This window comes from Paramormyrops kingsleyae, chromosome 6 (assembly GCF_048594095.1).
Source record: "Paramormyrops kingsleyae isolate MSU_618 chromosome 6, PKINGS_0.4, whole genome shotgun sequence".
Classification (NCBI taxonomy): domain Eukaryota; kingdom Metazoa; phylum Chordata; class Actinopteri; order Osteoglossiformes; family Mormyridae; genus Paramormyrops; species Paramormyrops kingsleyae.
In genome coordinates, this window is record NC_132802.1 from 36,337,324 (window position 1) to 36,353,094 (window position 15,771).

The following is a 15,771-nucleotide window of genomic DNA, read 5'->3' on the forward strand; positions in this document are numbered from 1 at the left end:
CCACGAATGTACAACAGACAATATTGTTTTTTTCCCCAGCAGATGCAGCTTGGTTATAGCGACATAATTTAATGCCAGCTTGTTTCGAACCGATTAACACATTTGTTATACTTATTCAACCACAACACGATTAATACTAAGATAATATGGATAGAAACGTGTTTAGCATACTGCGCAACTTTTTGCAAAACAATGCACATGTGACAGGAAGGGTAAAAACCTGACCAGTAATTGAGGAATTATTGATATCTACTTCCTATGCCCTTCAATAATAAAGGAAATGTAGCTCGTGATCAGTGGTGAGGTCATCATAATGTTTGCAATCACTTGGTCACTCAAGATTGACCACCAGTCAGCTTCGGCATGAATAGAAGGTGTACTAACCATTTGCAGCTCACTGATCACATAAATGATAACTTCGTAAATGTTCATAATCTTCCGAAAGTTATTGGGGCATTCAATGGGGTTAAAGTAGCACTCAGAATTGATTCATTTAATCGTCTAAATTGGAGTAAACAAAATAAACATCTTCTCACGAGTCGAGGATGTTTATTTGCTTAATCTCTTGATTGATTTGCGATAACACTTCGATAAGTTGGAGTTTCTGGTTAACAAATACTACCTCATTTAAACAAATAGCTCACTGATGATTATTTGCTACTCACAACTAGCTTAAGTAAAATGCTCACCACACCATAGTATAAGCCAACTTAGCCGTTAAGGAACTTAACTTGAGCTCTAAGACATTCGACTATTGCTTCAGCAAAGCAAATAGGACTGTATTAATAAATGAGGCGAGTTTGTGGGGGAAACCTACATGACAAAGTGGAAGTAAACAACGACATCTAATCGGCACGGGAACGTCCAAAATGCGATAATGCTATATTACCCGTTACACTGGGCGTATGCTTCCAAATTGATAAGACTGCGCTCTAGTGGTCAAATAAGATGGTCCTTTTGTGTTGCCGACTTAAAATATATTCATTACAATAGTCATAACGATTAAGTTAATATTTATTAACTGTTGGTTCAGACGACTCATATTCCTGTATATTTTAAAATGTGTTGAACTGCACACTTTTCTAGCACTAGCTCTAGGCAAAACAGGCGGTTGCCTTCCGCCGCCTAATCGCCTACAGCGCAGAGGAAATGAATTGATCATTTTTCGGGCGGGGGGGAGGAGGGATACCAAGCTCTTAAGAACTGCAGTACGTACAATTTTCTTATGTTGGGATTTATTATATAACATACATAAACTAAACGGACAGTTAAACATAAATCATTCCTGTATAAAACACTTCATATCAAATAGAAAAAGACACAAATTCTTTACAGCTCTTTTTTTTTGGTGGACAGAGAAAACAAATACAAACTTTGCTGTAACATAACATCCCCCACCCATATTTCTAAAATGTTCATTGTGCATTTTCAGTTGATAAAACAGACCATCTTCAATCTCAAATACAGAAAGGTAACACAAAATGCAATTGCACCAAGGCACATTGTTTAAATGCCTTAAGTCTTAATTTTGTCAGACTTAACAGTCAGTATATACTTAATATATGGAGACATGCGTGTGCACGCACACACGCACACACCCTACACAACTGGTTCAGATGTTTGCTTTAAGAATGTTTGTTGCGATAGGCAAGTTTAATAACTGAGAATAAAGGCACTTTCTCAAATGAAAAATCCCCGATAAACAGCATTTCCCCCCCGTCACTGGTCTCACTTCACGCTTCATAGCAGGAATATCCTTAACACTACAGCACACCGCCTTCAGGAAGAACAAGTCAGACCTTGCATTTGCACTAACCTGTGCAAAGTATAAATCGCACAGGGAACTCCTTCAAAAACAAAAAAAAACTGTGGTTGTAGTCGAGCTAGCTGTCAAGCTTGCCCAGGCACACAGGATTATCATGCAGGCACGCACACACACACACACACACACACACACACACACACACACACACACACACACACACACACACACACACACACACACACACACACACACACAGAATAAAAGTGCAGCAGAAATGGGAAATTTCTATGTTACTAGTTTATACAGTTTTATTCTATGAAATGTATTCTTTGTTCTGAACAAGTATTCCAACTGCTGCCCACCCACGAAAAACAGTGCAAAGCAGCAGAGAAACAGAACTGTTCCAAGGACGTTTGGTTTTCATGTAGTAGGGAAAGCATAATAGAAACAAAAAGATGGTTCAGGATTATTTAGTACTGTCTACACAAAGACGTGGTTAAGCACTTTGATTACAGAAAGTCCTGAACAGCGACGCTATACATGATCAGCATAAATGTGAAAATAAATGACATTAGGCATTTTAATAATTCTGTGTGTCCTCCATGAAATCGTTAGGGACTGCTTCTGCTAAATCATTTTCAAAGTTGCCCGTTAACATGTTGTTTAAAGTGGAAACATACATCTTCAGTCGAAAGCCTGTGGAGTACCTTGGCTTGCTGTAGTGATCTGTGTGCTGCAAGACAATTTTTTTGAAGGTTTCCTGATATCCATCAGAATGAATGTTTCCAGCAGACGTGATGGATGGCAGGAACGGCTTTCTCCACGCACCTGATTTTTTTTCTACTGGGGGGGGGAAAAAAAAAAAGTAATTTCTGTAGGAATTTTACAATCCTTAAACTGGCTGAAAAGGTCACAAAAACATCAGCTAGTCAGCAATTCCAAAATGGGAGCAATCTTGGAAGTCAACTTGGTAATCATTTCTGAATTTGCTTGCAAAGTAAATACTGAAACCTAATCACATGCGCACATTTTACAAAGTTAACCCCGTTTTATGTTTAAGATGGGGCTGCACAATTTTCTTTTTTGGATATTAAATGACATTTTATGGTGCAGTCTAAAGTGACTGATCAATCAGAGAGCAGGGAACTCAAACTGGACCTGGACATGAGATGCACAGCTGTGTCTTTACATACAAATATAGAAACTGCATTCTGGATACAAGTAGCTTGCGACAGAAGAAATGGATGGCAATGACAGCCACATTTATGACCACCCGGGGGACTATGCATTTCAGTCTTTAAATACCCAGGTATTTCTTACATGAATTTAGACAAACAACTTAAAAGACTGCTGCATCAAAACAAATTTCTAACCAGCCAAAACATCATGTTCCATGAATTATTCTGCTCTCCTCATTAGCCTATAAATTCACAAATAAGTAAATGACTAAAGAAAGAACGCAGGGAATTGTGGTCACTGATCAAGGAGTGTAGTGCAGAGGTGTGAAAGCTTTTTGGGAGTTGAATCAGCTTTATCAGAACAAAAGTGATTATTTAATTGGTATGATAAATGGCAACTGGTCTTTATGAACAATATTTTGTAAAATGTGATGCATCAAGGCAGGTTAAATGTGATCACTATAAAAGTGCCAGAACCACCTCATGACTAACAAAGCCTAATGCTTAGACTAAAAGAAAGTCATCTGGCTGCACAGTGCAGTATATTATGGTCTTCTCAGAATACACGTGTGTATCCCATTAAACATGATCACCGAAAGCCATAAAAAAAATGACCAAACTAATTAATAGATCTTGAAAACAATGACATGCAAAGCATCTGAAATAGGTTTCCTCACAGGAAAAACCTAGAAGTATGTGGTTATGATGACATTTTGCTGGTTAAAGGGCAAGAAGGATTCTTTAAAAAAAAAAAAAAAAAAATAGTGATTTGCTATACTAGCTATTCAGTGGAGCCATTGTCTGGAAAATGGGATAAGATTACCTTTGTGAAATTTGCACTGTAGCTTGAAACTAAGTTCATTGTGGAATGAAGTTGATAAGATTATGTTTCAGTGTGGTGCAGTAGTAGGCCAGTGTGACAGCGGGGGCTTACAGGGCCCTAACACAGAGTCTGGGGGAAGGGGGATCAAATTGGCTTGGCTGCTCACCTAAATGCTGCCATTCCTGACTGGGCTGGAGTGGGGATTGGTCCTTGGTGGCCGCATGGGACACCCCAACGGGCTCCTCGAGGTCTGGCCAGACCGAGGGGTGTCCAGCCGATTGGAGCGGGAGCGGCGAGGGCTGCTGTGGCCACTGTGCGAGCAGCAGGGGGCCCCCAGGCCCTCCAGCCTCTGCGTCAGGGCCAGCTTCTGCTGGATGGCCATGCGCAGCAGCGAGTTCAGGGTCTTCTTCTCGTCCTCAGCGATGGCCAGCTGCCTCTGCATCTCGTCGATCTGTGTCACATACTGGTCACACCTGAGAGCAAATCAGAAATAACTTTACCCCCATTACCCCTGGCCCCCCATCTAACCCTTACTTCTCCCACACTCCCCAACATACTCTCTCCACCTCTTCAATAGGGCTGGGAGATATCATATCGATATTATAATGTGTATGTACAATAACCCCCAGGGCTTCAGGCGACAGGTGAAACATTTGGGCAACTTTTCGGTATTAAACGGATGTAGCCCTATCATCAGCCCTACTCTTGGGTGGGGTGGACTTTATTAAAAGCCCAACTTTGTGCGACTCAGAGTAATCAGGTTCACCACATCCATGTCAGTGGCTGACCCTTTTTGTGCCACTATGAAGTGACACTACTTTTATTTAATCTCAAGATTAATTAGTTCAGACAACTACCTACAACAATGTTCCTGGGAGGTCTGGAATAAGATCCATCGAATACTTTTGGAGTTGCTGTGTTCGCAAGTGTTTTTGTGACTGTCCTCTCCCTCCTTTGCTGCCACCTAATCCTGCTGCTTTAAATTTGATGTAATATTTCTCAAAATGAAAGCCAATGTAGATACTCATCCATATAATGGTTTCATGACGTAGTAATAAGATCCATCAATAGGTCAAGTGTCTTCTGCAGTCACCCTTCCCTTTTCTGCCGCTAAGTGGCACTGCTTCAATTTTGGTGCAATTTGTCTCAAAATCAGTTAGACCTTTTCTTATACAAAGATCTGACAAATACCTCTGACTTATTACACTAACAAGATGAGTGTGTGAGGCTACCTTTCTCTTTGATACCACTGTGTGGTGCTGCTTCAATCTTACATCGTACCTGAAATGTTTGAAAGTTCTATACGAAAAGGACACAAGTGACCTCTAACTGAAATGAGTGCTCTGGTTTTGAAGTGAACCAACCTGCTACTGCTGACCTCATCACATCAGGCACAGTCCATTTACAATGTAATTCCACTTAAGCTGGTTCAATGCCATTATGTAGTCTGACACAGTGGGGAGAACATGGTCCATGTATCTCGGGTTTTCATTCGATTCAGAGCAAGCTGGCCAGGGCCCATTCACAAATTACAAGCATTCATATTTTGAGACAGTATGAGGACAAACACAGGCCTTTGGGTTCAGAATAGATATGGATCCTGCAAAGCTGTAGCTGTAACCACATCTGCATTAAGAGGACAGAGGCATATTCTTATCAGGCTATAACCCACTTCCCAGTATCTCCCAAAGGGCTGAAAAAACCTGGAGAACAAGTTTTTTCCCCCCAGTGCGGATGGCCGGAACCGGTTAAACGTGCGGTTCGACCAGTGCCATCTTTCCGGGGGCGTGTTTAAAGGAGCCATCGGACAGTATGATGGAGACATGGTACTGACCTACTGGCGAACATGGTCCGGAGCGCAGAGAAGGTGGCTGCATCCTCCTTGAGAGCTTTGAGTTCATTTCTTAGTTTCAACATCGTTTCAGAAACGGCACTCTTCTCTGTGTCATATTTGGTCTTGAGCGTCGTAAAGGCCATCTCCGCAGTCTGTGAAAAGACAGATTGTTTTGGTTAGCAGGTTACTATTGATGAGCCAAATGGTAATTTGTTTAAGTTATTACCTTCAACACCATCACTTACTGAACTCAACTGAGAGAAGAAAAAAAAACTACTGCAAATTAACAATGGAAAGCAAAGCTCTCTTTCAGGGAACCATTTCCTGTAGCATACTTCTTACCCAACCCCAATACTCACACCATAAACTAAACAAACCCCCAGGAAACGAGCATAAAGCAGTGAGGGCACCTGTTTGTTGCCTTTGAGGACAGTCCTCAGAGTAGCAATCTGCTCCCTCTTGGTGCTAAGAAGGGATTTAAGCTTCAGCACTTCTTCAAGCAGAGTCTCTGTGTCCATATCGGTGTCATGCACACCCAGGTTAGATGAGGAGGACAGAGCCCCCCTCCGGCGACATGCATCAAATGCTACCTGGAGTTAAGAGTAAAGCAAAGACATTCACTATAACAACATTTCAGGCTGTCCTTATATAGATTAAATCCAGGTCATGCATCCAGCTATACCACATTTGAAATGATCTACAAAGATCAGGATCAGTGCTCATCCTCTTACACATTAGGTAACAGGACTGATATTGCTTGTCTAGTTAATGAATAGCATGCTGTTACACTGCAGACACAAAGCTCCAAAATGACCCAAACACATCCAAGCTATGCCCTTTGGACCTCAATGTGCACTTCTGGTTCCACCATGACCACACTGCTGGTCATACCTGCAAGTGCTTCATCTGGTTCCGTATAACAGCCATCAGGTTCCGGACATTGGTGGGATCCCGGAAGTCCAGCGTCGGGGAGCCGGGGCAACTGCTGGCCCCAGGGCTCCCAGGTGAAGAATCCCCACTATCGCCCCCGGGGGCAGCCCTGCCGTCCATACTGCAGGTGGTAGACACTTTTGTGAACATTTCAGAGGAGCGCCGCTTCCGCAGAGGTCCATGGTGGCTGTGCTGTGCGCGTGCACCATGCCGATAATAGTCCAATGTGACACGAACAGGCGTGAGGTTGCTGCACATGCATATATGGTGGTAGAGGTTAGCAAGCTCCTCAGAGAAGACCAGTAGCTCATCCTGCGTAGTGCTGAGATGGCTTTCCGAGTCAGATGCTACTTTCATTGTGGCCCCAATTTCCTTTTCCAATGCTAGGATGCGTTCCTGGTCCTGCTGGCTAGATTGGATGCACTGCCGTATCTTCCCTGCCAGCTCTTGGGCTTCACCCCTCCATCTCTCCTTCTCTTGCTGGTACCTGCCTTCCAGTTTGGCATATTGCACGTTTGCCTCCTTTAGCTCCTCCCTCAGTCGAGATTCCTCACTAGCTGCTAGCGTTCCTTGTTCTACACCATTCACCAGTTCACAGAGTTCACCCTCCCCATGGTGCCCAACACCAGGCATTTCCACACCTTCAGGATTCCCTTGGCTTCCATGCATGTGGTCTTGGCACCCTTGAAGGACCTCCAACTGTTTGGTCAGAGAGGCCATCTTCTCCTGGTCCTCGGCCAGGGTTTGCCTGCAAACTTCCAGCTCCTCCTGCAGCTCCTTAACTGTACCGGACAGGAGGCCCTTCTCCTTCTCTACCTAAGTAGGTAAAAATACAAATATGAGCATGACGATCAGCAGCAGTGTGTGTGTGTGTGTGTGTGTATATGTATATATATATATATATATAAATAAATAAATAAATAAATAAATAAATGAAAGGGGGGGGTGTTCAATGTAACAAGATAAAAATGCTAGAATTTTATTAATGGAAATGACATTTATTTAAGAAAGGTTAATTTTCACTTTTCCTGTGCACATAGGGCATATAAAATGGTAGTGTGGTACTACTCACACAGGATGTGGTCACAGGTCTATGTAAAGCCGGAAACAACAGATCACTGAGCCGTTTGAGGGAGAACATGAGGTACCTCCACCAAGTGACAGACTAGCCAATCAAAATGACACTGGGTACACTGTGCTTTTAAAATTCCTACACTCCTTTTCTACCAAAACAGATTGAGCTAAGACACCATACTGGTGATTTCAACAAGCGAGGAACAGATACCTGGGTCAGCTGCTGTTTCAGCTTCTGACTGTCAGAAAGGTGTAGCTCACTGAGCAAGTCTGACACTAGCCCTGGTGCAGGAGCCCGCAGGAAGACGCCACTGTTCCTGGGGGTGGAACAGCAATGTTCTCCATTTGCCTTGAAGGCTATCTGGGGCCACCTGTTATAGCCACTATCCTGGTCTCCTGCTTCTTCTGTGCTCTCCTCTAGCTGGCCCAGGTGAAGTTCCAGATTGCCCACAGAATCAAAGGGATTGATTGCCAGGGCAGCCAGCTCCTTCCGCAGGTTGTTCTTCTGCTCCCTTTCATCCTCAAGGGTCTCCAGAGCGTCCTCTAGCTGACGCTCTGCAATTTCCCTCAGGCGGCCCGCCTCTGCCAGTTGCCTTTTTAGCTGCTCATGTTCCTCCTCTTTCTGGATCAGCTCAAGCTTTAGGGCCTCAAACTCCACCTGGGGTTGGGAAATGAAACACAAGGAATGTGAGAGTAGAAAGTGGAAGAGCAGATACCAGAATGTTTTATGTTCCAGTGTTTGGCAGTTCTAGGGGCAAAGAAAGAAAAGCAAAGAAAAGATTCCAAAAATCTAAAACTAAATTTAGCAATGAATACAAAATTCGGTAAAACATGGAAATTGCCACATAACTACCATCTTCTACAGTGAACAGCAAATGCTGCTGTTAGTCTTCACTTTGTTTCTTCTTAACCATTTCAGGAAATTCAGAACATAATATAGAACTCTAAATTTTTCCCCATAGGTTTAAAACAGAAATCAAAATACAAGCCAGACAACAGCTGTAAGAGCTAGATTGTTCAGAACTTCCTTTTATACACATTAGCTTAGTGTAACCAAAACTCACTGCCTCTAATAAATCCTCTAATGTGTAGCCAAGAAAAACTCTGATGACACATTTTGATAAATGGATCATTTCTACAAGCTGTCAATAAGAACAGCGAAACCATAGCTAATAAGTAGAAACTCAAGTCCATAAACCACCCAAGAGTTAGAGAGCATGTGTTCGATGTAGATAAGGTAGATAAGAAGGCACAATACAAAATGCTGTAAAAAAAGGGCCACTAAGAAACTAGCAAAACAGATGCTACATAGGATGAATTCGTTTGAATATTGAGGTAAGGATATAGCTGTAAATTCACTTTTATTCACTGTTAGGAAACACCCCTAATCCACTCAGCCTATGTCACCTTTCCTATGCAGTACCAGCGTTTTTAAAAAGACACATAAAAACAACAAGGGTTGAGTTTCACCGGCCAGATGGAAAGCATAGGAGTCACAAGACGGTCACAATATTCTCATCCAGTAAACATGGACAGACAAGGGGAGGTGCTTTGGCAAAACCCATCGACAAATAGTCTCATTAAAATAGTTATTCACCATGTTGACAGTTATCCAATGCAACTTAGAGCTGGAAATTTCGCTGGTAGTTAAGGGTCTAACTAGGGATGTAAGCAATTAATCGATTATCAATTAATTGTCGATAAGAAATTACTCGATTAAAATTAATTAATTGCAATTAATTGTATTTTGAACCCATAATAAGATGAGCAGCGAGAATTTGTTTTCGTTTTAAGTAGTCTTTCTTATATTTTGAAATTTTCTATTCAAAATATGTTTGAAATGCTACCAAATGTTATTCCCTGCCCTCAAGTGAGCTCAGAATAAACCTTTGATTAAGGAATATGATTTGCATTTTTTCTTCATATCATATAGAAGATAATATTCTATGTTACGTATACAGTAGATGGAACCTATTCAGAGGGAAATTCAGCTTCTCAGAAAAATTGCCGCTTAGCAATTAATCGATCATCGATCGATAAGATGAAACAACTATTGATTAATGAATTACTCGATAATTTGCATCCCTAGGTCTAACCCATATTCCCTACTTGGGCTTTTACACAGGGCACCCTTCAGGTCAGATGCCTACTCATTTTTCCATCAGAAGCAGAGATTATTTTTATCGCTGTCTGGAGTGACTGATCACCAGCCTCAGTCTTCCAGCACAGTGGTGCTTTGTGCACTTCTGCTCATTCAGTTTGGCTACCTCTTCACATGAGAGAGAAGTTTATTAGAAAAAGGCTCAATGGACTTCCTCACAACTAACAATATTTAAATTTAACCTGAAGATGATTAAAAGAATGATTTAAGCAATTTGATTCACTTAAATTCCAGGGTGTTGGAGGGGCATTGATACCCTGGCAGATTCACAGGGCCTTTGAATATGCAAAATTAGATTACTAAAATTGGCTGGGGAGGCCCAAGTTGACATTTTGTCAGGGGGTCCAGAATTTATAGGTACGGCTCTGCTTATATTACATGTAATATTTATTCAGGATATGTAAATTTTCACATTCCGATAAGTAGAAATAACATGTCTGTTGAGGGACGCAGTTGTTCACCTGGTTCTCCTTCAGTAGGGAGATCTGTTTCTGCAGGGAGACGTTCTCCTCTTCCAGCTCACTGTTATCCTGGAGGTGCTGCATCTCCCGAACCTTGTACTCCTTTAGTTCCCCCCGTAGGTGTCCCTTCTCTGTCTCCAGATGCTCACAATCCTAAGACAGAAGATATTTTTTCACTATGAAAAAAGCAAATAGCTTTTTTTTTTTTTTTTTTTAAAGATGACATTTATATATAATAAAAGCAGTATACTGAAGTAACATAACTGCAGCACTATCAACGTGAACACAAAAGCTAAAATCTCCCAAAATAAGTTACAAGTTACCTTCCTTAAAAAGGACAACATAATAGTGTTTATTTATAAGTATCCAAATCCACATCCCCCCCAAACATTTTTAACACAACTAGTTCAGACACTTGTGTACTGTAAGGCATTTAATGACAGTTTCACAACACAGCACAGATCTTCACAAAAACAGAGCTTTTTGCCCCCTACAGAAGCATACCTATGCTGGAGAATTCAATTAATTCATTTGTATAGGGCCAGTAGTAGTGCAGCCCCTGCTGCATGTCAGACATAAATATTGAAAAACAGCATACATTATTTCCTCACTTTTCTCTATACACTTAATGCATATATTTATGGCAAACTATGAAAATATTTTAAATATGGAACAAAAAAATGAACTAATCCTGTTATGGATTCTGCTTTGATTATTTGGATCAATTTTAAATGTAAAGTTAAACCGAATGCATTGCTGGACCCCACTCAAACTGAAATAAGGCTGTGTGTCAGGCTACCGCTACACTGCTGACAAATAACTAATATACTTTCTCATGACTTCCCAAGTGGCATCAAGTTTGACTAGTGTGTGTGTATAAACTGACGCACCCTCTTAAACTGGCCACAGAGCCCTCCCAGACGCTCGCTCTCCGCCTGGACATTGCTCAAGCTCAGCCGCGCCTGCCGCAGCTCCAGCTGCAGCTCCTCCAGGCGGGTCCCCATGGCCGCCTCCTTGCTGGCAGACTCCCGCAGGAGGGTCTCCTCTCGACTCTCTCCATCGGAAGCCGTTCTCTTCATGTTGCTCACAGACTCCGCCAGGGCCTACGACCCAGCCAAGATACACTCGTTAGACATCCAGGCAACCACACAGTAACTGTTTACTACCAGGGATTCACTATGACTAAATAGCCACAGGTAGGCTGACCAGAGTCAAAGTGTAAACAAATATGGCGGTGTACTCTGATGGCACGGTAATGAGAGGCCCCAATGTCTCAAAGTGGACACACCAAACACAATACGGTAACATTAGGATTATTAAATTACACATCAGTGGTGTTGTGTGGGGGCATCAAATAACTCATTTTAAATTATTTACATCATTTTCAGGAGTAAAACAAATTAAAAGTGTAAATTATAACAGCAAAATTCTCATAGCCACAGACTATCAAAGGAAACATTGGGGGTACATTGGTATGCATGGTCACTGAAGAGGGTCTACTTGACTGCTATTGATGAGGTATTTATTATATACATTGATATGGGCACTGAATCACTACATGTACAGTCACTTAAAATAGTGCTGTGCATTATAAGGAGCGTGTGTAAACCAGGGCAGCCAGGCCATTCACATTTAACCAATGTAAACACAAGGCAAAACTGATGCAACAGAAAATGCATTGGCAATGAGAATAGAAAACTTTTCTACTTCTCTACCCTGTGAATTTCACTATATACACAATCCTATTAAATGTTATGTGGAAAAAAGGCAAAGGTTCAAAAGCTTCTTCTACAATGCCTTAGTAGTCTTGGATCAAATACTTCTGATTTCTTTAATTACTGCCTGTCATATTTGTGCAAATGTCTGGAAATGCTGGTGAACTTCCCCATGCAGCCATAGGAAAAAAATCCTAGAAGCACATGTCCCCAGGAATAGACCCTTTCATGCTGTGCTGCAGTTTCCCTCCCCCATCAAGACGCAACCACCAACCAGCCTGCAGAAGTCTGAAATTTGCTTTCCTTTTATCTGAAACTGACTCAAATCTGAAATGTTCCATTTTCTAGTTGACTGAACAAAATCGCATTAAGTACATCGGGATCACAAGTCCAGCAGCATTAAAGGAAGGGTGAAAAGAACAGAATTCACCCCAGAAGAGTAGTCACAAGCTTTGCTTGTGATGTTAACTTGAGAATAATAAAAGCCTCAGTCTGGCTGGACAGCATGGTGCCTCAGTGGGGAGTACTGTAGCCTCACACCTCCCATCTCTCCATGTCCTGCTGGTATTTTGATTCTCTCCCGGGGGTCACTAAATAGCCCATAGCACGTTTGCCAGTGTGACGAAGCCTGTGTGTGCCCTGTGATGAACTGCTGTTTGGGGTGTACCCCACCCACTGCCCTGGGATAGGCTGTGTGACCCTGTCCTGAATATGCTGCACAAAGGGATGTAGGGCAGCACTCTAACCTCTCGGAGCTGCTGCACTTCCTGCTTTAGTGCCTCATGCTCCTCCTCCAGCTGACTGTGCTTGCTCTTCAGTGCAGCGCTCTCCTCCAGCATCGCCAAGCCGTAGCGGGCGGCCTGCTCGTTCTGCTGGCTGGCCTCCTGGAGCTCCATCTGCAGCCGCTCCACCTCCGCCCGGAGCGATAGCATATGATCACCAGCTTCTCCATCTTCCAGCATGGTGACACCCTGGGCACTTCTGGTCATTCAGTTCAGCTACCTTATGCAGCACATACCTTCACTGTAAGAAAACGTGTATGAGGAAAAAGTCATGAAAGACATCCTCACAACTACCAATAAAAAGTTTTACTCGAAAAAACCAATGATTTAAGCAATTTGATTCGCGCAAATTACATTCGATGTAATCCTACTAAGTAGAAACAGCACCTCAGAATGAAGATTACCTAATAAGACGTTAAACAGCAGCGCCCCAAAGTATGCCAAGGGCACTCCATCAGAAATGCGTTCTCAAAGGCAACCAATTTTAAAAGCGCATATCATACATTGCATATGAAGCTGCCAGCAAAATCATATTGTCAGTGCTGTAATTTAAATTACATCCATGCGATTTGTAAATTAAAGCTTTGAAATTAAAGTGCGACATCTCGTGTATGGTAAAGTTGCATACATCAATAATCTGACTTCAACGACGTAAGGGAATTTCTTAACACCATGTAATATACCAGGTAGCCGACTGTGAGAACAAGAGTCACCTTAAATGTAGTGTTATGTTAGAGGGATACTACTGTTTTTGTTCAGATTAACAATGAATACTTCCTTTTTGGGTCCCTGACATCTCAAACAGCGCAACAGGAAGTAAAACTAAAAGCAGCTTGCAGCGTTATTCAATATCCTCTCGGAGGAGAGCTCGCCATTTGTGCCAGTTTTGTTATCCAAAAACACAGTTTGCCCCTACGTAGAATATCGGTATCTAACATATACACACGGAGCACTGGAACTGGTTTATCACAGCCGACAGGACAAAAGAGTACGCCGTGCTTCCAACAGCCTAAGACTCTTTATATATAAACATGTATAATCTATAGAGAGCTTCCCAGCGAATATTCGTGTCCCTCACCATTAAGGGCACTACTGTCTATTTTCAGAGGTAATTAGAGAACTTAGTCCTAAATGACTGCGCTAAACTTTGCCTCGCAAGAACGAGGCTAACTAGTTTAGCCAACTAGCTTGTCAGCAACACCAACCGCGGGCGTTTAGCTGGCTCAGTATCGGTTAAAAACAACTATATAGTGTCGATAATATAAAACTTAACCAAAGATACCACCCGTACAAATATCAACAGGAACCATCACCTATAGACTATAGTGACTTCTGCGGTCCTTTACGTGGCCGATTCAAAATAACTCAAGACAAGTCCTCGCTTTATACATTAACGGGTTGCGTGTATTCATTCATTACTCACCTAGCTAATTAGGTGTATATTCTTTCCTCTTTTAAAAAGCAGAATGGTCTGTTTCCAGTGACTGCGTTGTTAATTCCGCGTTATTTCCGAAAAGCAGCGGCCGTTTGATAATTCTAAGCCGGGTAGTAGCCGACAGCCACGTAAGTGAAGGCGTTTGAAATTCCTCGCGCGCTGTGTGGTGGAGAAATATGGAACAAAGGACTATTTCCGCCAATCGCTGCAGTCCATTTCGGCAAATTTGATGTTGGTTGAAGGACGAGCTTGCCAATCAAACAACACCCAAAATGCGTCCTTGTGACTGAAGACTTGTGTTGCTTGTGTTATGTTGCTGGAATTTCAGTTTTCTCGAGGTGTTATTGTGTATTGAACGCTCATCCAACGTGATAAAGCGCAAATGCACTTTTAAAAGAAGTTTCCTGGTTTCCTGGACATACACCTATATCCTTCAAACTTAATGCACTCATTATTTCGTGAACGAAACCTTTGGGAAAATTCAACTGCAAGCCTCAAATTGGCACATTTTGCCACTTTTCCGTATTTGCTCGGCTTTTTCAAATTGATAACAGCGTGATGGTAAGTCTTCTCACATATGATATTTTTTTCTTTGATGCAAAGAATATTACACATGTAACATAACGTACTTTGACCTGCACCAAGAACACCATAAATGGATTCATTACCTTAAACAGCAGTACATTACAGGCAGTGTACTTTGGCTGGAAAGGCACAATGCATGTCTGTGTCTGATTAGAACCAGAGGTGGGCATTTAAGTCACTGACCTGCGACTCGGACTCAAGTCACATATTTGATGACTTGTGACTCAACTTGACAAAAGTGATGGAAAGCCTTGGACTCAACTTGGACTTGAGGGCAACGACTCGAGACTTGGTCCCAACTTGGACCCTTTGACGCGAGAAAAGTCGAGGTAATGTTAATTTTATAATTGATGTGTATATTAATTCTCTGTTGTCTGCATTTTCAATTGCCTGAATGCAAGATCTCCTGAGATAGTCTATTGGAACGATGCAGCACTCCCTGCATATGCACAGATGTAAAACTGTGTGAGGACAAGCATAAATGGACACTTTCTTTTCAGCATATTTCTACCTATAAAGAACATATTCTATGACGTACTGTGGTGGGTTTTTATGGCAGCAAGTTTTAATCCCAAAAGGTAATAAACTGACATAGGTAGTAACTCAAGTTACATGACTCACAGCTTGACTTGGACTTGAGTCACAAATTTTATGACTTGTGACTTGACAGCAAAAATGAAGGGATAGACCTGGATTCGACCATGACTTCAGGGCAAATGACTCAAGATTTGACTCTGACTGCAATGTTTGGACTCGAGACTTGACTCAGACTTGCCAAGGAATGACTTGATCCCATCCCTGATTAGAACTAATATTATTATCATAATAATCCATATTAAGAGATTCTGAAAATTCAGGACAGCTGCGTTCATGGGGATTTGTGGAAATAAGAACATGTACCATATGAAACTAGATGTTGTCATAATAATTCCCTGAGAGTTGGGAGGGACCAAAAATTTGGACTCTGTGGGGGTCCCCAAGGAGTGGTTTGAGAAACATTGCTCTAGCCTTTGCCATCACTAAGTAGC

At 42.0% G+C, this 15,771-nt stretch overlaps 1 protein-coding gene across 3 annotated transcripts; it reads right to left on the reverse strand.

Annotated features, from left to right (window-relative positions):
• Positions 1–1,218: 1,218 nt before the first annotated feature.
• On the reverse strand, positions 1,219–14,303 carry LOC111847795 (protein bicaudal D homolog 2-like). Of its 3 annotated transcripts, none has more exons than XM_023819316.2 (10): positions 14,147–14,303; positions 12,688–12,964; positions 11,117–11,329; positions 10,227–10,379; positions 7,816–8,262; positions 6,492–7,346; positions 6,011–6,190; positions 5,601–5,752; positions 3,933–4,239; positions 1,219–2,605 (listed from the first exon to the last, which is right to left on the reverse strand). In XM_023819316.2, exons 2-9 carry the CDS (start codon positions 12,928–12,930, stop codon positions 3,933–3,935), a joined length of 2,550 nt encoding a protein of 849 aa, XP_023675084.1. In that variant the 5' UTR covers positions 12,931–12,964; positions 14,147–14,303; the 3' UTR covers positions 1,219–2,605. The 3 variants fall into 3 exon arrangements, with proteins under 3 accessions (XP_023675084.1, XP_023675083.1, XP_072569269.1); XM_023819315.2 differs by having other exon boundaries at positions 1,219–2,608; XM_072713168.1 differs by lacking the exon at positions 6,011–6,190 and having other exon boundaries at positions 1,219–2,608.
• Between the last annotated feature and the right edge of the window lie 1,468 nt (positions 14,304–15,771).